This window comes from Perca flavescens, chromosome 23 (genome assembly GCF_004354835.1).
Source record: "Perca flavescens isolate YP-PL-M2 chromosome 23, PFLA_1.0, whole genome shotgun sequence".
Classification (NCBI taxonomy): Eukaryota; Metazoa; Chordata; class Actinopteri; order Perciformes; family Percidae; genus Perca; species Perca flavescens.
In genome coordinates, this window is record NC_041353.1 from 20345022 (window position 1) to 20366533 (window position 21512).

At 41.1% G+C, this 21512-nt stretch overlaps 2 protein-coding genes across 3 annotated transcripts in view; one reads left to right on the plus strand and one right to left on the minus strand.

The window, feature by feature from the left end:
* Window positions 1-15061, minus strand: part of slc13a4 (solute carrier family 13 member 4) — a 34243-nt gene extending 19182 nt beyond the window's left edge. For both annotated transcript variants that reach the window (XM_028570601.1, XM_028570600.1), the window contains exons 1-4: window positions 14652-15061; window positions 6893-7021; window positions 1528-1664; window positions 363-538 (exon numbers count right to left, since the gene is read on the minus strand). In XM_028570601.1, coding sequence (XP_028426402.1) covers window positions 363-538; window positions 1528-1664; window positions 6893-7021; window positions 14652-14774 — 565 coding nt within the window. In that variant the 5' untranslated portion in view covers window positions 14775-15061. The remainder of the gene's footprint in view (window positions 1-362; window positions 539-1527; window positions 1665-6892; window positions 7022-14651) is intronic.
* Window positions 14692-21512, plus strand: part of zgc:162331 (sushi domain-containing protein 3) — a 34033-nt gene continuing 27212 nt past the window's right edge. The window contains exon 1 of the mRNA XM_028571331.1: window positions 14692-14934. The gene's annotated coding sequence lies outside the window, so the exon portion shown is untranslated. The remainder of the gene's footprint in view (window positions 14935-21512) is intronic.

Genomic DNA, 21512 nt, shown 5'->3' on the forward strand with positions numbered 1-21512 from the left:
TAGTTTGTAGCTGACTTTACAAGCTGACTTCTCTATTACGTTCTAAAACCAGCCTCTGGAGACTTGACCAGCTGAGTCGCAGGCGCCACCATCAGCTGGTTTGACGTCCTAAAACGGTTTCGTCTCGTCTCGAATCTTCGGTGTCAACTGTGTTCAACTGCTCTGCTACAGTTGGATCCACAATCTTCAATTTTCTTAACACATCGCATATTTTAGACTTCCCCCAGTTATCCATCTACACGTTATAGTGTGGTTGTTGGTGCAAGCATTTCTATCAACATCTGTTTTTTTGTTGTGTTTCTTTGCAACAAAGCTTTTATAGTTCAGTGACCTCCCCCCTGTGGTGACGGAGCCAGACGTACCGCTGTCGTCCTCAGGGGCCTCAGCGGTCTCCGAGTCTACGTGGCCGTCGGCCAGGCCGGTGCAGATCAGCTGCTGCAGGACCGCCTCGGCTATGGGCATCACCATGGCTGTGGTGGACGTGTTGCTGAGCCACATGGACAGAAACACGGTGCAGCACATGAAGCCCAGCACCAACCTGGAGGAAAGATAGGGACATCCAATGATGTGTTTGAGTGTGTGTGTGTGTGTGTGTGTGTGTGTCTATGTCTGAGTGTTTGTTTTTACATTTCTATCTGTAGGACAACCTGCAAGGGCTGGGCAATATATCCATATTATATGGATATATCGATATATAAGGCTAGATATCGTCTCATATTTTGGATACAGTAATATCGCAATATCAGGCTTAAGAGGCTGCATTACGGTAAAGTGATGTCATTTTCTGAACCGACCCGACTGTTGTAGCTGTTCTATTATTTGCCTTTACCCACTGAGTCATTATATCCACGTTACTGATGATTATTTATCTAAACTCTCATTATGTAAATATTTTGTGAAAGCCCCAATAGTCAACCCTACAATGTCGCCGCAATATCGACGTATTTGGTCAAAATTATCTTGATATTTGATTTTCTCCATATCACCCAGCTCTACAACCAGCTAGACCTTTGGAGTAAAGACCTTTTGGTTAGTCCTAGTCTATATCCACGATGTTCCACTTCCGGGATTGCTCCGTTGCCGCCGGAAATTCCGCCGGATGTTCCTTTATGTTGGCGTTCTAAACTCTGGTGGACTATGGTTAACTGCTCCTCAGATCTCTGCAGGTTAAATCCAGACAGCTAGCTAGACTATATGTCCAATCGGAGTTTTCTGTTGCACCACTAAAACTACTTTTGAATGTACACGTTCCACCAAAACTAAGTTCCTTCCCAAGGCTACTTTGCAGTGGCACTGAGGCTCTGTCTGGTGCTTAGTGCCGCCCAAGACAATTGTGATTGGTTTAAAGAAATGCCAATAAACCAGAGCACGTTTTTCTCCCATCCTGGAATGCTGTGTGGACTAGCCAGACCCTCCTCCGCGGCGCTGTGGAGGAAAGTCTGGCAATGCGAGACTAGGTTAGTCCTAACTCAAAAGGATTTTGAGTGTATAATAGCTTCTGTGTGAAAGTGTGTGTGTGCTACTCACATGCCAGGCTTGGCCCCTGCGATCATCACCATGCGCAGAGCGATGCGTTTGTGCAGGTTCCACTTCTCTATAGAGGCTGCCAGGCAGATGACTCCCATCAGCAGCAGAGTGGTGTCTTTGCAGTACTCTGCTGCCACCTTATCACACACAAAGAGGCACATTTCAAAATAAAAGCTTTAGGGCTGTCACGTCTTAGTCGATTAGTCGACTAATCGGTCATTTTGGTCTTAGTCGACTAAGATTTCTTCAGTCGATTAGTCATTTTTTATGCTTATTCATGCTTAATTACTTATTTCTAAGAAACTTCTGAGCACATTTATGGTAAACACAAGATTTAAAGTGGTGCTTTTGCAGGATTAATTGTGGAGAAACTCAGTTTTACAGATGGTTAATTAACTACATTTATATTGTGCTTTTCTAGTCTTAACCACCTCTCAAAGCGCACAGCTCTGTCAATTAAATCAACTGATCAATTAGTCGACAAAATTGTATAAGTGTTAGTCAACTAAGAATTTCTTTAGTCGAGGACAGCCCTAAAAAGCTTATCGAATTTTAAAACACGTGTGCACACAGCGTACAGTTCCAAACTTTCAGAAGTGTACTTCGACCACTCAAATCTACACTGAGGTACAGGTGATGGAAACCAAAATGCAAACAGACAAACAGGAACAGAAGTCAAAAGAAAGTACATTTCAAAAATCATATAACTAATTACTGCCTAACCGATTCAATTCAAAGTAAATTAATCGTTTCACATTAAGCACATTATGAGGTCTGCTAACCTCTGCTAGCTCCATACCTTTGAGAAACAAATTAAACGGTCCCCAAGCCTTCTCAATAAAGTCTTGCTTCTCTCTTTCTACATATGTTTTTTTTTCCAGAGCACACGCTGGTCTTTTTCCAAAATAATGCAATTAATTTTTATAGCGTGCAAAAGACATTATTTGTTTACTTTTGGTGTACTTGTGATCTTCAGGGTAAAGTCCTTGATTAAAAAAGAGCTGGGTTCATCAAAAGATCTTTTGAGATAATCTTTGCTATTTATTTTTTATTTTTTTATTCTCCCAAAAAGAAATATTTAACCCTCCCGTTGTCCTCGGGTCAAATTTGACCCATTTTCAAAATGTTTTTATCAGAAAATTAGGGTTTCTTTCAACCACAAAAAAAATAAAATAACATGGATGGTTCCGTAAAATAAATGATCGATTAACTACTTTCATTGAATTTGGGTGTTTTATACAATTTTATAGCATTTTGGAGAAAAAAAATGATACAAGAACAAAAAAAACACCAGAAAAGTGACAAAGCATCGGAAAAAGTGACAAAAACGTCGGGAAAAGTGAGAAAAAGTGTTGACCAATTTTAGTTTTAAATTTTGACCCAGAAAAACAAAAAGTTGCAGGTCTACGGGAAGACAACACAAGGGTTAACAACTTTTACAATATGGTCGATGGGCACGAGAAGAAGAGAAAATCTAGGGAAATAAACAGCATGAGACCTGGGGAGACAGGAAGGAGCGTTTGGGGCCTTTTGCTTTTCCCTCCTTTACCCACTTCCCCAATTCCCCCTCCTTGGTTTGGATCAACACTTACAGTTTGCCATTTGTTCTTTTTAATCTGCTCTACTTCCCACCCGCAGGGTTCACGGCCTCACAGTGTTGTATAAGCCCGCGTCTCCTCACCTCTCACCTAAAACCTGCTGCACTTTCTCCCGTTTTTTTACGCATGGCTCCTTCGCACTCCCTCGCTCGTCATTTCCATGCATTCGAAAGAGAGGAAAGAAACTACATAGGATGCCGGGTAATGCTTTTAACTCTCCTCCTCCCTTCTTCATAAAAACTAAAATGGTAAAATCAACTGACTGAGCAACTTTCTAGACTTCCCTGATGAATAGTCTTAGACTTTCCTAATATTTCTATGTTTGAAATTCAAAAAGCAGGATTCTTTCTAGGACAAATTGTTGCTTGCTACAGACTGGATAAAAGAATTAGTCAAGGAAAACTAATACTGTATCTGAAGTCTTTTTCCCGAAATTTAGCCTTGGTGCAGAATTACAGCCACTTGAGCCAGTCCCACAATGAGCTTTTCCTGAGGATGTGCCATTTCTGTGTCTGTAACTATTGAGGAGGAGAGAGAGGGGGGGCAAGGTGGAGGGGGGGGGGGTGTGGCCTTGACCAACTGCCACTTTGCTCATTTGAAAGCCATGATTCCCTCTCTCATGGGTGGGCCAAATTCTCAAAGCAGAGAAAGGGGAGGTAACCTTGCTTGTTATGACATCATAAGGAGAAGATTCCAGATCGGCCCATCTGAGCTTTCATTTTCTCAAAGGCAGAGCAGGATACCCAGGGCTCGGTTTACACCTATCACCATTTCTAGCCACTGGGGGACCATAGACAGGCTGGGGGAACGCATATTGATGTTAAAAAACCTCATAAAGTGAAATGTTCATGCCATGGGACCTTTAACTACGTCGGCGTTCATTTATATGAGCGTTATCCGCCGTGTTACTCTGTCCTGTTTTCTCCCTTCCATTCCAAACCACCAAGTTGACAACCTGCAGGTGGAGGCGGTGGAGACAGGCTCGGACGTAAACGCCACGGGCTGCTGTGGACTTGTCAGCCTGTTAATTCAGATTTACAGCCAACAAAGCAGTAGTCCTAGTAACAGTATTAATTTCCGATGAATGTTAACATTACCATTAATATTTCTTTGGTTTGAAGAGAAACTTAGGAGGTTCTTTAGAAGGCGACACGTGGAAAACTTTAACCTGATTAAATATGGGCCTAAGTTTGTCCTGATGCTGTTCCACTTAACCCTTACAGAGAGTGAACATTTAGGATGAGTGGCAGCAGATTAAGAGAACATTTCTACAGTTAAATTACCAGTATTAAATCAGCCAATATGATCAGGTATTAATCATTCAGCTCCAGAACTTTAGTTCCACGTGTAGTAATGTGCATTCAGCCAGTACTCACTTGTGGGTTCATTATGGAAAGTGGGGGGTTTTAAGGGAGGACTGGGAGTACGGTAATAAACTAATAATGTTGCATAATGCTCGCTGCTGGCTTATTTACAGCACACCAACACAAGAGGCTTACAGCAGTGTTAACAGGCAGCTTTGTCACTGTGTGTCAATGTGTTTTGGTCACATAAAGCATACAGTTCACTTTTTACGTAATGGCTGATAAGAAAGGATAAGAACAGCGGTCATCAATCAGTCCGACCAATCAAATCTTACCAGGATGCGGACTCGGCGCTGGGTATGATGGTTGGTAAAGTGTTTGAATGCCATGTGCTCAGACACACTGAGACACATCAGCGGGATAATGGATAATCATGATGAGTATCCCCCCCACCCCCCTTAGAGTCATGGCTGATAAAACCTTTACAGCTGAGTGGCGTTTCTGCATTACACTGACACATAATACAATAAGTACCATTGTGCATCGTAAAACCCTCATGGAAACTTATATGCATGCTCACATAAATAAGCATTGGTTGTTAACAAAGCAGACTTGCTCCCACCAGTGAATTGATGTGCTAAATTACTGTGTTTATGGGGGAGGGGGGGTGGGGGTGGGGGACTCTAGTTTTAGCTCTAGATGGGGTGGGATAGGTGGACAATAATGTCTGTAGATTTTTATGACTTTATGTATCTGTATTGTATACTGTAAATACTTTGTCTGTATTTTATTGCGCCATCTACCTGCCCAGGGACTACGGGCGGAAACCAGCAATTTGCTACAACCTGGCAAAAGACATCTATTAATGTTTTTTTGTGCATTGTCCCAGTTCAAATACATAAATTACAATTACAATTACAGGTGGGTCTGAGTTCTTATAATAATAACAATATACTTGGTTCACAGCACAGAAAGGCCTTTCATTCATTTTCTTCCTGATCTGGACTTACTGTACATTCGCATATACAGCAATCTTATCAGCTGACTCTTACTAGCAGCACAGTAACAGGCTGTCACAACCGGATATCACAAAATCGCTGATTCCCTGTTAAGCCCTACATGGTTTAGCCCTAATACTCTCACTTTTCCCTCTTTAGAGTGACACATGTTGACACGCTGGAAGGCCCTGTTCAGACCTGGCATTAACATGCAAATTCTTTAACCTCAGTTAGTATTTCTCATGTCATAGAAAGCACTGACAAATCACAGCTAATCTTGTGTTATGATTTTTATTATCATACTGTGATGTGGAATCTGGAATAGGCATGGGCCGGTATGAGATTCTGACGGTATGATAACCATCACCAAAAATATCACGGTTTCACGGTATTACGGTATTGTAATTACAGCTTTAAAATATATTCTTTTCATTTAAACGTCTGGGTAAAAACATTTTTTTTCCCCATTAAACAAACTGTATTTTATTTTGAAACACTCTGGCAGCACACTGGCAGACAGAGACAGATTACTAAACTGCAGTTTCTAAATTTGACCACTCATAAAAATGACGGAAAATGTTTATGGTTATAAAAACTTGTGTACCTTGTGTACCTTGAAACCGGTAACCGGCCCATGCCTAATCTGGAACCGGCCCGCCCGCCTGCTGTCATGAAGCCCTGTGCGCCACCTATGCCTAACAAAAGCAGCGGTTGTCGGGGGCACAGAGATCCCCGGGAACCACCGGTAGACAACCATATACTTTTAGGTTTATAAAATGTACCCGAATTCACGAAAAAGTGGGATACTACTACAGACATTCCTGTAATCTTACATTCCTAACAATGTGGTAACTACATGTTTATTTGCATATATAGCAGGGGAGTGAGATCCGATCAAAAGTGGTCACTTAAGATGTATGTGGAGACGCATTGAAACGCCTGGTGTGAACTGACGTACTTAGTGTCCACTTGAGATTGGATCACCAAAGACACGTGGTAATGCCAGGTCTGAACAGGGCCTAACAGCATCTTTGTTTCCTCCTTAATACATTTATTCTTCTCAAACCCAAAGATTTACATCCCTCATAGAGAAACTGAGATGTTGTGACAAAAAGTATATGGGGAATGGGTATCCTCAATTTAAGTACCCCATGTATGATATCCATCAATGCAATGGGTCTGTCTGCATACATTTTCACTTACAGTATGCTAGCACTGCCAACGGGTATAGACCAGAATTTGACCCTTATCTCAGGCAAAAAAGATAAGATAAAAAATAAACATAATGTATAGTCTACGAACACTTTTTTAGTTAAAGTTAGCACTTTAACTACATAGCTTCCTACCACTTACCTCTTTTGTCCTCACCAACTCAAAGGGAGTTTGAGAGATAATTTCATCATCTGAGAAATGTTTGCACTAAAACTCCCAACAGAAAGACATTTAACAACACATAGAGACTCACCTCGCTGGACTTGAGTACCCCAAAGAGCGGATAGAGGAAGGCGGGTACCAGAGCAGCAGCACCCAGGGGAACAGCCTCAGACACCCAGTAGATTGCCGTCACTATCAGCACGTATGCACAGCATGCCTCCTGGAAGGGGGAATACACAAAGGGAAGGACATTCAGTCATTAGTCATTCATTACCGACCAGATGCTGTAAGACACAGGTTCATCCTCGGTTTTTTTATACTTACCATCAAAAGCAGACATATTTAGTTTGGCAACTTATTAATAGAAGCCTACAGCTAGGATATGGTTAGCTTAGCTTATGTTAAAGTCTGGAGGCAGCGGGGTGACCTCTAGCTCACCCAGTAGAGAATGTGCCCCATGTAGGCTGAGTCCTTGGCAGTGGCCTGGGTTCGATTCTGACCTGTGGCCCTTTTCTGAATGTCATCCCCCCTCTCTCTCCCCTTTCTTATCTTCAACTGTCCTATAAATAAAGGCCATACAAAGCCCAAAAAATATAATTGAAATGGTAAGCCTGGCTCTTTCCAAAGGTAAAAGAAAATCTGCCAACCAGCTTCTCTACAGCTCACTAAGTGACACGTTACATCTTATTTGTTAATTCGTACAAAACAAGTTGTGGTTTTACGTGTGGTTCTACGGAGGTTAACTTTGGACAGAGACAGGCTAGCTGTACCCCTGCTTCCAGTCTGTATGCTAAGCGAACAATCTCATGGCTGTAGCTTTACATTTATCGGACAGATATGAGAGTGGTAGCAAAATCCAACTGGGCTGCACACAAACACTCCCCCTCGCTCTCACACGCACACCCACAAACTGATGTTGCATTAATCTGGTAATAGTTATATAATATCGACATACCAGCCTCTCATACGGTTCTGTCGCAACACCAGCGGGCTTAGTGACAGGCTCTCCAACCTTAAAAACTAAAGAGAATTCTTGTGAGATTTGTTAAGACCTTGTGAAAATGACACCCTCAGACAATTGTAAACCCCAAATTCAAGAATGTGTCTTTACAGTTGACACGCAAGTTGCAGAAAAATATTAGTCAAAAAATAGAGCCAAAGCACTGTCACTGCACATTGTTTTATGTCATTATTTCGATAGAGTTTTGTTTACCTGCCCCACTCCCCACTTCTGCCACATGCTGTGTGAGCTTGTAGTAGGCTACTTTTACATAAGAGGACCATTCAGTATAACATATTTTCAGCAACCGGTCAGTTAATCTCAAATGAATAAACCCAGAGGGGGGAGAATTAGCCACAGGGCTACAGGAGGAAGCATGTCCAGACCTGTTCAGACCTGACAGTCATTCAAACCATGGACTTCAATGCCAAGTGTGTTACATAGGACTAGGGACAGTCCCGAATTACAAGCAGTTGTCCCGAATCCTGTCCTCTTTGTCCAGAAATTGATAGTAAACCTGAGTTTCGGTTAGTTATAGCCTAGTCTCGCCTTGCCAGACCTTCCTCCACAGCGCTGCGGAGGAGGGCCTGACAAGCCCACACAGCATTCCGGGATGGGAGAAAAACGTGCTCTGGTTTATTGGCATTTCTTTAAACCAATCACAATTGTCGCTAATCTCCGGGCAGAGCCACGGTGCCTCTGCAAAATAGCCTCGGGTAGGAACTTGTTTTGGTGGAACATGTACCCTGCAGAGATCCGAGGAGCAGTTAACCATAGTCCTCAGAAATCCACCGGAGTTTAAAATTCCAACACAAAGAAAGTGGAAGGTAAACGACATCTGGCCGAAAAGAGTGAAATTCGGCAGAATTTCCGGCGTAAACGGAGCAATCCCGGGAGTGGAACATCGTGGACATAGACTAGTTATAGCCTAATAAAATATGAAATACTGATTGTTGATAAACATTATTTTAATATTGCCTTAGAAATGTATTATATGGCAACGAGATAAGATTTTGGTATCAAAAGCTCTCCGGTTTGTAGTGCGAGTCATATTGACCAATCACATTTGAGCAGGCTTTGGTTGTATGCAGGTAGACAGTCCGTGTGGAGAGCAAAAGAAGCGTAATGCATTGGCTGAAATGCAATCTCAGAACCCATTGGAAATCGTCTGACAATGTTTTTGTCTGGTGGTTTGGCTTTCATGGCACAAATTGGCACTCCAACGAGACATGTGCTACTGTTTGGATGATGTACTGTAGATTTAACTTGGCAAGAGGAAATAGCCATTTCCAGGCATTAGGCACAGCTATTGGATTAGGCTGAGAAAAGAACAATGTGTTTGAGTTCATAATCCAAGTAAATCTCGCCAAAGAAAACAATTTAAATCCCCCCAGAGCAAATACAAACTTCACAAAGAGGAAACGTGTGGTAAAAAAAGACATTTAAAACAAAAGACAAACTGTGTATTTCTGTTGTTTTAAGGCCCTGACACACCAACCCGATTATTGTCCGGACAGTCTGGCGAGGTCGGTGACTCGAGTCTGTTCAGTGTGTTCCGTGCCGTCGTCCATCTGAGGAGCTGTCGGCCTTCATTTGGGCCGATTTGGCTTCGGAAGGTGGGCAGTCGGACTCAATGGCCAATCTGATTGGTGGAGTGCTAACCCGGAAATGACGAGCGGTATGAGCGTGACTAAGGCCTCTCAAAATCTCAAACAAATCTTTTAAACTGACCTTTGTCGATCTGAAATGAAGACAGATTCAGCAACTGCATGGCCTATTTCTCGCTTAAAATGTTTTCAGAAACGGTGAACTATCTTCGGAAAATATGAGATCGTATTCCAAACGAGCTGCCATTATACTCCTTTGTTCAATCCGGCAGCAGCCAGACCCACGTGATGCGTTTGTCCAATCAGCTGCCGATTTACATTTTTTAGGCGACAATACAGATTACCGCCACGTGCTGTTACGGAGACGTATTACGTCTCGCGCACGCGCAGAACGTACGCTCAAGTCGGCGTCGCTTCGGTGTGTTCCGAGGCACTTTTTTTGACCAACGCGGGGAGGCAGTCAGATCGACTGCCTTTTCTGCCGAAGGTCGGCCGTCGGGTTGGTGTGTCAGAGCCTTTAATCAGCATGTCGCTCTCTAGCACGTCTATACATTGAGGAAACATGAGGAAAACTGATAACAGGATTAAACCAAAGCTAAGCGTTTGACTATTGATCTGTCATTCACACTGAGAAGAGTGGAACGAGGAAAAGAGAGGTGACATAAGGTAACTAAGAACAAATGGACAGATAAAAAGAGACAGACATTGATGAATAAATAAACTCAGAGAGTGAGGGAGATACACACCAGAGGTATCTGATTCAGCAGTCACCGATCATTGACTATTGGTTTATCTAAAGATAGTTACCGTGGCTTCAATCAAACCCTCAGACATCTGTGCTTTTCTTTGTTCAAGGTAAAGGCAAAGTGCTGGGTAAGCAGAGAGGCAGGGATGATAAGCCGCTGATGTAACCTCTGTGATAACCAGACAAAAGTCAATACATGCTGCTATTCTAATAGAAGACGATCAGACCTAAAATTGTTGTATTTGGAAAAAGGTTTCAGCTTCTTCTAAAGGTTTACTTGCAGAGCAGTGCTATTCACAATGTATTGTAATACATTGTACCTTATTTTAAGAAAAAAAGAGTCCAGTCATCCTACCTGGATATTCCTTTCAGATTAACTGACATTTTTAGGGAAATGGTAAATGACAGAGCGGCAACAACTGCTGTGACAAGCATGAAAATTCAATATTTTGTTTCTTAATTCTTTTTTTTTTAATCTAGGCGAAAGTTCACACGATTTTCTGAGGGTGTAAAAGAATGTGATGCTTGAGGGCCGGAGGTGAAAGAAACCATGTTTGTGTGTTTCACAGCAAACAGCGCTAGAGGAAGAAGTTTGAATCCTAATTTGGCTTTCTGGAAGAATCACATCGTATGACTTTCTATCTTATACTGTACGTCTATCTCAAATTCAATCAACTCTGACAGTTTTACAGCTGATAGGCCAATTTCTGTCTCAACATGTAACAGAAACCTTTGTTTCATCAACTCCCTGCTATCTGTGGACATGTTAGGAAATGGAGATGATTGGTATTCCATCATCTCCATTTCCACTAGATAGTGCAGTTGAGTTTTTTTATTTTTTTTTTATTTTAGATAAAACAGATGTTGACAAAGTTTTCTTTTGGGGACATAATTTGAAGTTGGTATAAAGGTAATACATTGCAATATAACGCAGAATATCGCAATATGTTTAAAATCGCAATAATATTGTATCTTGACGAAGTATCGTGATAATATCATATGGTGGGGCCTTTGGTGATTCCCATCCCTGCTAACTACAAGCACTATAACACATTCATGTATCAGCCATAAACAAACACATGTCAACAAACAACTATTTTACCATCAGCTGTTGAGTTACATTCAATGCTCTCTGCTCATAAATAACAACATGGGAATCATTTTGGATATGGTATTTCCAACAGTACTTTAAAAGCAGCATAATGTGATTTGTCAAGTCATGTATGAAATAAAGTAGGTCAATTTAATGTCAATCCGTCCAACAGTCGTTGAGATATTTCAGTCTGGACCAAAGTGGTGGGCCAACCAAGGGACAGACGGTCATTGCCAATCCACGAGCCACACCACTAACTTAGCCAAACATTTGATGGACTGTAATGTAGCAACCTACGGAAGATTTCTTTGTATCCACGTATATGTTCTGTTGGACTCACTTCTTTTCTACGGCTTTTAATTTATATGGGGATGCAAAATGGCACAAGCATAGAGCTCAACAGTGTGTTCCGGAAGTAAAAATCCCATTAATTTTCTCCATAAGGATTTATATTTTTAGCCACAATGTCTAAACCATCCAAAGTAGACTGACCACGAACTATGAGATTGTGAAACGAAAGTTTCTGCTCCTGTAGAAGCTAGAAGACTGTATGAAATCAACCTTGTTTTAAGAAAAAGGTGTTTTATTCGCGATGCACTACCCATGGAAATGTTTACCACACCCGTGAACAGCAATAGCGAGCTGCTTCCATTGACGTTTATGAATGTTTATGCACACGGTCTTGCACTTTTGCCTTTTTTTACGTTTTCAAAATGTTTTTTGGCGCCGAATCAAATGTTGTACTGTCATAATTCATCTTGTAGCTAGTTGGCTTGGTTCCAGGCTTAAAAATTCTTTATATAAGCATTTAATGTAACGTCAATGGAGATATTAAATGGGGACAATCACTTCCGGAACCAAAATGTGCAGCAAAAAGTGGGCGTTCACTGTTGAGGCTTTGGATTTCTGTCTTTTCTTTCTCTCTCTCTCTCTCTCTCTGACCTGGCCTGACTGCATCCAACAGATGTTTTGTCCTACTGCAGCTGGACACAGTACTACTCCAAACACACACATACACACACACTCTCGCTCCATACCCCTGTCACATTCTTGACACAGTCTGGGGTCCCTGGAGTCATAAGGAAGCCACATGGGGCCGAAATTATATAACTTAATTGCTTGGATTGTTTCTTTCTTCTTCTTTGTAGTGAAGTTTTTGTTCTTTTGTTCTTTCTTGGCCTCATCCTGCGCCAAACATCCACTAGTCCTGACATAACAGCAAGGCTCCTGGGCGACAGAGCTGATTGGCTGACGGACAACGTGCGGGCACATAACAGTTCCTGTGAATATTAATGATGTTACAAGAAACAAATACCTTAGACACAGAGGAGCTCATATATAACACAAACACACACCTGGCACCACTTGTACCGCTATTGTTTGAGATGGTGGTTGTTTAGCAACTACCTTATTTAGCAAGTGTTGGCAAAAACACGACTGAAAGTTTATTGCGTTAATGAGCATGTGACTGCATGATTATTTATTAGAATGTCAGCTACAAACACCTGTCACGTGTTACTGTTTATTCAAATGGTTTCAAACTGCAATCATGTATGTTATGTCCAACTTTCTGGAATCACCATATGGTAAGATAATGTTTAATTAATAGTGACAAATTTTAGACCTAGATCCAGTTTGAGCCTCATGAATTATCATTAAAGTGAGTCACAGCACCAAGTCAGGGATTTGCCTAATGCCACTCAAACAATTATGTGTCCTATGGCCCCAGTGGCCTTGATGCCCCACACACACTGCCCCAGCTGTTTTGGTCATCATTCTCCCCTGCCTCATTCCTGTCAATACGGTCGTTAGAAACAGGTGTCTTTTGTTGAGATTCGGAATTCTAATTTTTTCATGAAAGAAAATAAAAGATTCTCCAATTCCAGCTTCTTAAATGTGAATATTTTTGTTTCTTCACTCCTCTATGACAGTAAACTGATCATCTTTGAGTTGTGGACTAAACAACTAGACATTTGAGGACGTCATCGTGGGCTTTGCGAAACACTTTTCACCATTTTCTGACAATTTATAGAGCCAACAATCGATCAATCGAAACAATTTCGAAGGATTAATCGCAAATGAAAACAATATTTAGTTGCAGCCATAATATTGCGTGAGAGCATGTTGACGTAATCCCACAGGACTGTGCCTCACTGAACATAGAACCTGTCTAAATTCCAAAATCTTACATAAAATCCTTATCCTCAAATCCTCATCTGAAAGTTTGACACAACAGACAAACTTACCAAACTGCGTTGAAAAGCTGTCAGTTTACTTTATAAGTATTATGCAACAAGAAGAAATACGAAAACGAATGAGACATGTTTTTCTGTACAACTCTAATCTCATCTGATGTATCACCTAATTTAGTTTACAAGGCATCCACTCTGTGCTTTGGCTAACAGAGCAACACATTTCAACCCAAAAAGGAGAATTCTTGCACAGATTTCTGCAGATTGAGATAATCCTATTGTTCCCAGTGCAATTTCATTTGTCTGAGACATTTTCTAAAGTCAAACATGAGCCACAGAATAAGATTTCTCCTCCTTTTCAATGGCTTTCACAGAAGACAATGAGCCTAAATGACTATTAAGTTGTTGACTCCTTCTCTCTTTCTCTCTCCCTCTTTGCTTTTTTAGCAGCACACTGATCTCCATCTCATCAACATGTCGTGACATCTCCCCTCCACACACACAGCTCAGCTGATGATCGGGACAAGCATTCATCAAAACCGTAGACAGTGTGCCTTTTGATTGATTCACTCACACACACACACACACACACACACACACACACACACACACACACACACACACACACACACACACACACCAAAGTCCCATCAAGACAGTAAAGCCCTTAGCAGCAACCAAGAGCAACATCAACAGATCCACTGGATGTTTCCTATAGGTATTTATGTGGTTTAGGCTATTTGTTGATATGTTTAATAATGACTAACTAAATAATTTTTTTTTGAAAGTGTTGAAATAAAAAATGTTGTTATCAGCAGCATGGTAGACCTACTTTCATATATGCTGTGCTTTTTGCTATCGTTCTGGTACATTAAATCACCTTTAATATTCTGTCTTAAACACTTTGTGGTAGTCAGGAAGCAATTTCTAGTGATTCTGTCTTACAAAAGAAATTTATAATGATATCTCATAGATCTTTGAAATGTTTCTTTTAAGTGTACCCATGCTCAATATGGACAATTTACTGACTTTTTCCACCTTTATGAGGCTTCATTTCAAATATAATTGCCATACATTTATCTTAGGCTACAGTTTAATTTGTTGTTAAAAATCAGGACTTTCTGGTCGACGTTAACCTTATTTCCTGTTTATAATAATACAAAAAAAATTCTATTCTATTCTATTCTTATTTTATTTTTTTGCTTGTACTCACGCTGGTGGGGTGGATGAGCGGCAGGGGAAGCAGGCAGAGCGGGATGAACACCACGACGATCAGCTTCCGCGCCCTCCACAGCTTCCTGAACACATCCATCCTGGCTGCGGCCTCTAGCCTCATGGAGGACCCGGGGCTCTGGGTCGGACCGGTCGCAACTCAGCAGGACCGGGTGTGAGAGTCACAAACCGGTCTCAAAGCACCGCCGACCGTAAAGAGCCGAAGGAGGAAGAGGGAAGCAGTCTCCTGAAGTTGTGTGGACCTGTGTGTGTGTCTCTGTAAGGTGAGTGAACTTTACTTCCACCGTGCTTGACTCTAGTTCCATGAACTACTACCCCCAGAGTCCCTGTTCCTTCTCTTGTTCTCCTCCTCCTCCTCCTCCTTCTCTGTGTTTGATGCTGTTTGAGGCATCAGGTGAGGCTGCCCGGCACATTTATGAGTCTGGGTAGGTATGCTAATTAACCCCCCCCACACACACACACACACACACATATCGAATCGACCAATCAGGAGTGAGTAAAGTTTGCATAAGGGCGTGGGTGTGTGCGTGAGCGTGTATCCTTGTTGCAGCAAAACTCTGTTGGTATCTACACCAGGGGCGATTCCAGGATTTTTTAAAGTGGGGTGCCACAATTATCTGACATTTTATCAGAATTCAGCATGGAAAATCTGCTTAGAAATATAGGAAATATTGGATAGGATAGAACATAATGTAATTCTGCTAAATGGGCAATCATATTTCCGTGTTATTTTCATTTTTGTTTATCGAATCGTGATTTTTTTTCTGTCTGTTAGAGCTGCCCCATCTTCCGTTTTATTTAATTTCTTTTATTTTTTATTTATTTGTCATGTATATTTGTGTTTTGTTTGTGTTTCCTTTGTTTCCTTCTGTCAAAGCACTTTGTATACAAATAGTTATTATTAATATTATTATTATTGTTATTATAACTACAGTATAACAGAATACTTCCAAGACATGAAGATGAAAGGATGCCACAGCAGATAAAAATGACCATGTTGATTATACAACATGCTAGGAAGTGTTTTAGTGTGTATTTGTGACCAACAATATAATTAATACATTTTTTGAACTAATAAAAATTATTTGAATTACATTTTAAATCATATAATCCTAAACTGGAATCCTTAACACATTGCCAAGTTTATACACAGTGAAACAAATGGAGCCCAGGGCCAGAATGTTAAGAGACCCTGGCTACGGTCACACACTGCCCTCTGGAGGATTACCTGAGTCAGTGTGAGCTGCATTTCCCAGAGAGAAGGCAGCCCTAATAGCAATCTTTGAATGTAACAATTTAAATGTCACAGTTTGATCTATATCACTTTTTGAACTGTATAATTTAATATCTTTGCTAAAAATGTTGTCTTTACATAGTTATCAACAGAGCAAAGAAAAGCCTCTAAAGCAGGGGTCAGCAATAATGTTCGACAGGAGTGATTCCAGGATTTTTTAAGTTGGGTGGCGCACAGGGTACCAATAATCAGTCAGAGGGGGGGCCAGAGGGAGGGGGGCATCAGAATACAGCATAGAAAATCTGCTTAAAAATATAGGAAATATTGTATAGGATAGAACAACATAATATAATTCTGCTAAATAAAACCCATTCATTATTAGTTTCACTTGTTTTCATTTCAAATTTTCGAATTTTGGATATTCATCATGGAAACATTAATTGGTCATGTGACAAGGGCCAGGAAGATTGGCAGAATAGACAGCCAAGTGACAGTTCTCTGATCCACTTGTAATCAAAATTGTCATATTAACTAGAAGGGGAGGGACTTGGCCACTATATGTCCTGGTGTACACCTGTACAGTACATCATTGCAACAAGGCGAGAAGTTAAGCAAAAACAAGATTTGCAGCTGCTGTTAAATTGCTCTTTATGCACCAATTGATTTTGCAAAATGCACTACACACTTAGTAGTGTGTAAAAAAAAAGTATTCAGATCATTTACTTAAGTAAAAGTACTAATACCACACTTTAAAAATACTCTTTTACAAGTAAAAGTCCTGCATTTAGTAAAAGTATTTGTGGTTTGATTCTTTTTATAAATGTTGCCGTTTTCCTTGAGATCACTGACTGTAGCTCACTTTTTTCACACGTTTAGCTTTTCACTTACCTCCATATTACCAGTACTGGAAAAAGTTGGAACTGGTTCATAAACACAGCCCTGTGAATCCACAGTTAATTTTCTGTTTGGCTTAAAATGTCCATGAAGTGACATTATCCAGCCAAGAGCAGACCTTGGTCAGAAGTTAAAAAACACCTTGTACACATGGATTGTTACATGAAAGCGGTGTATTCAAAACCATGCACAAACCGGGCCGTTACATGACAACAATTCACACATGCTGTATGCAACAGCTTTTCCTCCATTGTTGTCTTGAGGATTAATTATTAGCTTCTTATCCAGCAAAACAAAAAACCTGGCTGCCTGGTAAAAAGCAAGGGAGACATTTCAATGGATTATCCTCTCAATCAATCAATCTCTGTAGTGTAAAAATGGAACAAGTGGGATTTGTTACCATTATAATGACAAGTGAATAAAGGAAATATACTGAAATAATTGAAATATTGTTTAAAGTAACACAACAAACACATGTAATTTGAGCACCACTTCATTGGACCTTTGAGCTTACAAAACCCAAACGCTGTTTGCTAATCCTCACTAAACCTCTTTTAGTCTTACACTGTGTAAAACTTTGTCAATGGCTTCACACTTCACACAGTTCTGTCTGTGTGTGTGTGTGTGTGTGTGTGTGTGTGTGTGTGTGTGTGTACTAGTTTACATCACATTGTGAGGTCCCAGCAACTAACAGCTCACTTCATTGTGGGGACGTGGGGCTTTTAGGGTACTTAAATGGCTTGTTAATATAGTTTTACTCTTGCTCAACGGATGAACATTGCTGAGACAGCCTGTGTGCATCTGTGTTCCTCCCCTCTTGCTATCTCTGCTATCGGGGCTTAGCGCCACCCAGGACCTTTGTGACTGGGTAAAGAAATACAAACAAGCCAGAGCATTTTTTTCCTTGTGCCAAATTACATAAGCAGTTTATTCCAAAAGACGATATTCCAACTAAGCTGCTTACATGGCTGATGAAAATGAATATCCTACTAATATTCCTGTTTACATGCAACTTTGCAAAATAGATTTTTTTTTTTTAAACGGACTTGTTCGAACGTGCATACACATCCTTCCTCTTTCATTTCTTCAACCACCTTCTTGAAAAGGTCGGCGTTACGACGTTTTTGCGCGTATCCAAAAACCTGATATCCAAGTCTTTCATAATGTTTACAAGTAGGTGTATGTCTCCTTCTGACTAGAGATGTGGGCTTTAATTTTGGCCATGCATCTCTACTGCAGCTTTGCAAACTGTTGGCTAGTTGGTTCGTTTACAACAACCACAGCAACGCACAGTGCTGACCATAAGCTTTAAAAAGGCAAGGGGCAGTAAACTAGCCGTAAACTGGGCGTAAACTGTCCCAAACTGTGGTAAAAACACTGATTGAGACGCATATTTCGATTGAGACGCATATTTCGATTGCGCTGTATACATGTCCAAAGAATGGCTCTAATCTTAGTTAGAGTCTTAATCGAAAAATTCTACTAGTGGTATATTAGTGTGCAGGAAAACATACTCATTGTTTACTGCAGTTCTACTCATTGATTAGAGAACTTTTTTAAAGGAACACAAAATAATTTGAAGAAAAACCAACGATGGTGCTGCACACTTCCCCAGTGTATGGGCTTATATACTGCTCTTATTTTATGTAAATATTGAAAAATCTGTAGTTCATGAGAGCAACCAGTCTTCTCACTGTCTGGGTAGAAAAGAGATTTTAAAAAGATTATTAATTAAAGATAAATTATATAATTTATTTTAATTCAATAAAAAAAAAATGTAGGATATAGTTAGTAGTTTAGGCTTTTTAACACTCAGTGTTGATAATAAAAGAGTTTCCCTTTGGATTACATCTCAGTGAAAGACCTGAAATGTAAAAAGAAAAAGCAGTGCCAGACTACAGTGAACTCTGACCTCAGATTAGGAATCAAATCCAAAATGCATAAAACTCACACACACACACACACACACACACACACACACACACACACACACACACACACACACAAATCTAAATCCATATGAGTCTGCTGTTCGCCTGCTCCACCACATCCATTAAGATGGGTTTCATCAGTTCTTATTCATATATTCCTAATATTTTTCATCTGTTTGATTTCAATTCAAATTTAATTATTTTTGTTTTGTAATTTAAGTTTTCAATGCTTTGTAAATCCTCTTTTTGCCTAAAATAGTTCATTTGCACTGTAAAAGTTGAAATACAAAAGTTTAGGATTTATACATTCACTTGTCATCATGCTGCTGCCCTCTCACTGAACTTTCTTGGCACAATACCCACTTAATCACTGACTCTTACGGCAGCTAGGTCCCGCAGCGTAGACCAAATAGAAGATCAGACAAGCTCCAGGGGTCCCAAAGTCTCCTAGCCTCACACACTGCACGTTTATCTGTCCGACTGCTTTTTTCTAATCTACCATTGTTGCTATGTCAAAGCTGCAGGGAGTCGCCCAAAGCTTGGATCTTTACCTAAATCCCCAGGGTACAAATTTACACATAGTTCAGTGTTTCCGTCTTGTGATTGGAGCGGTAATCTGCACATGTGGAAACCAGAGAACTGTCAAAGTAACTACTGATTGGGCGCTTGGGTAGCTCACCTGATAGAGCGCATGCCCACATATAGTGGTTTACTCCTCGACGCAGCGTCTGCGGGTTCGACTCCGACCTGCGGCCCTCTGCTGCACATCTTTCTCCCTCTCTCTCCCCTTTCATGATGAAATGCCCTAAAGCATAACTATGTGTACAGTTAGTTGAAGTTGTTTTCTCTGGCTTCATATTTGTCTTTCCTTTTCTGTTTTTCTGTGATGGCACAGTTTCCTGCAGAGATCAATAACTTCAAGTTCTCATCTTTCACACGTAGCAGTGTTTTGAGGCTACACTCCAATTCTCAACACCTCTAAGTCAACCAAACACAATTATCTGTAAGGTTTGTGACACAATCCTTCAGTAAAAGCTTAAGGACGCTCCAGCAGTGAATTCTTGTATAGGATCATACCCCAGCTGTCTCAGGGATTTGAACCAGCTACCATCCAGTTCTGATCCCTGCCCTTCAAATCCCCTCCCTCTTGTTTGACCCTTGCTTCGCTTCTCTTCTTGTCGCAGCAGGAATCAAAAGACCCAAGACGCCACTGGTGCACACCGAAAAACACTTCAAAATATATGAAATCATTCATGAAAAAAAAAAATGTCATCTTAGTTTTGTAACGTTGTACCTGAAACTATTTTAAAAGTTAAAGATAACTTGAAGTTCTTGAACTATGTACAATAATGTCATGCTAAAATGACTAAATGGCTAATTTCGATTAGTCTCGCATTGCCAGACCTTCCTCAACAGCGCTGCGGAGGAGGATCTGGTTAGTCCACAAAGCATTCCGGGATGGGAGAAAGAGGTAATCTATTTTATTGGCATTTCTTTAAACCAATCACAATCGTCTTGGGCGGCGCTAATCGCCGGACGGAGCAACAATTCCTCTGAAAAACAGCCATGGGAAGGAACTTGTTTAGGTGGAACGTGTGTACGTTGTTTTAGTCGTGCAACAGAAAACTCAGATTGGACAGATAGTCTAGCTAGCTGTCTGGATTTACCCTGCAGAGATCTGAGGAGCAATAGTCCTCATAAATCCACCTCAGTTTAGAATGCCAACACAGAGAGACTGGGAGGTAACGGACATCCGGCCAAAAAGAATGACATCCGGCGGAATTTCCGGCGGCAACGGAGCAATCTTGCAAATTTTCCAGGCCTTGAATCCAAAACAATGAGCTGAAAGATGCTAAAATGCTCTGTAGAGCGGATAGGAACTTCAGAGTTGTGTGATGGGTCTGGGTGGGATTGTGACTATGGCTCTTACAGTGGGGGAAATAAGTATTTGACCCCTTGCTGATTTTGCAGGTTTGATCATATGTACATTCTAACAGTGAAAGACAGAATCCCAAAGAAAATTCCAGAAAATCACATCATATGAATTTATTAAAATTGATAACCATCTGATGAGGAAAAACAAGTATTTGACCCCCTGGACAAACAGCATGTTAATATTTTGTAGAAAAGCCATTATTGGCCAGCACAGATGTCAAACATTTTTTATAGTTGGTGACAAGGTTTGTGCACATTTCGGCAGGGATGTTGGCCCACTCCTCCCTGCAGACAGCCTCCAAATCATTCAGGTTCCGAGGATGTCGCCTGGCAACTCGAATTTTAAGCTCCCTCCAAAGATTTTCAATCGGATTCAGGTCTGGAGACTGGCTAGGCCACTCCAGAACCTTCATGTGCTTCTTCTTCAGCCACTCTTTTGTTGCTTTGGCGGTGTGCTTAGGGTCGTTGTCGTGCTGAAACACCCATCCTCGACCCATCTTCAGCTCTCTCACTGAGGGAAGGAGATGTCGGTCCAGAATTCCACGATACATGGCCCCGTCCATCCTCCCCTCAATACGATGGAGTTGTCCCGTCCCCTTGGCTGAAAAGCACCCCCAAAGCATGATGTTGCCACCACCATGCTTGACGGTGGGGATGGTGTTCTTTGGGTTGTACTCGGTGTTTTTTGCCCTCCAAACACGACGAGTTGAGTTGAGGCCAAAAAGTTCTATTTTGGTCTCATCTGACCACATCACCTTCTTCCAGGCCTCTTCTGAGTCGTCCAGGTGGTAAATGGCGAACTTCATGCGGGCCTGTACATGTTTCTTCTTGAGCAGGGGGACCTTGC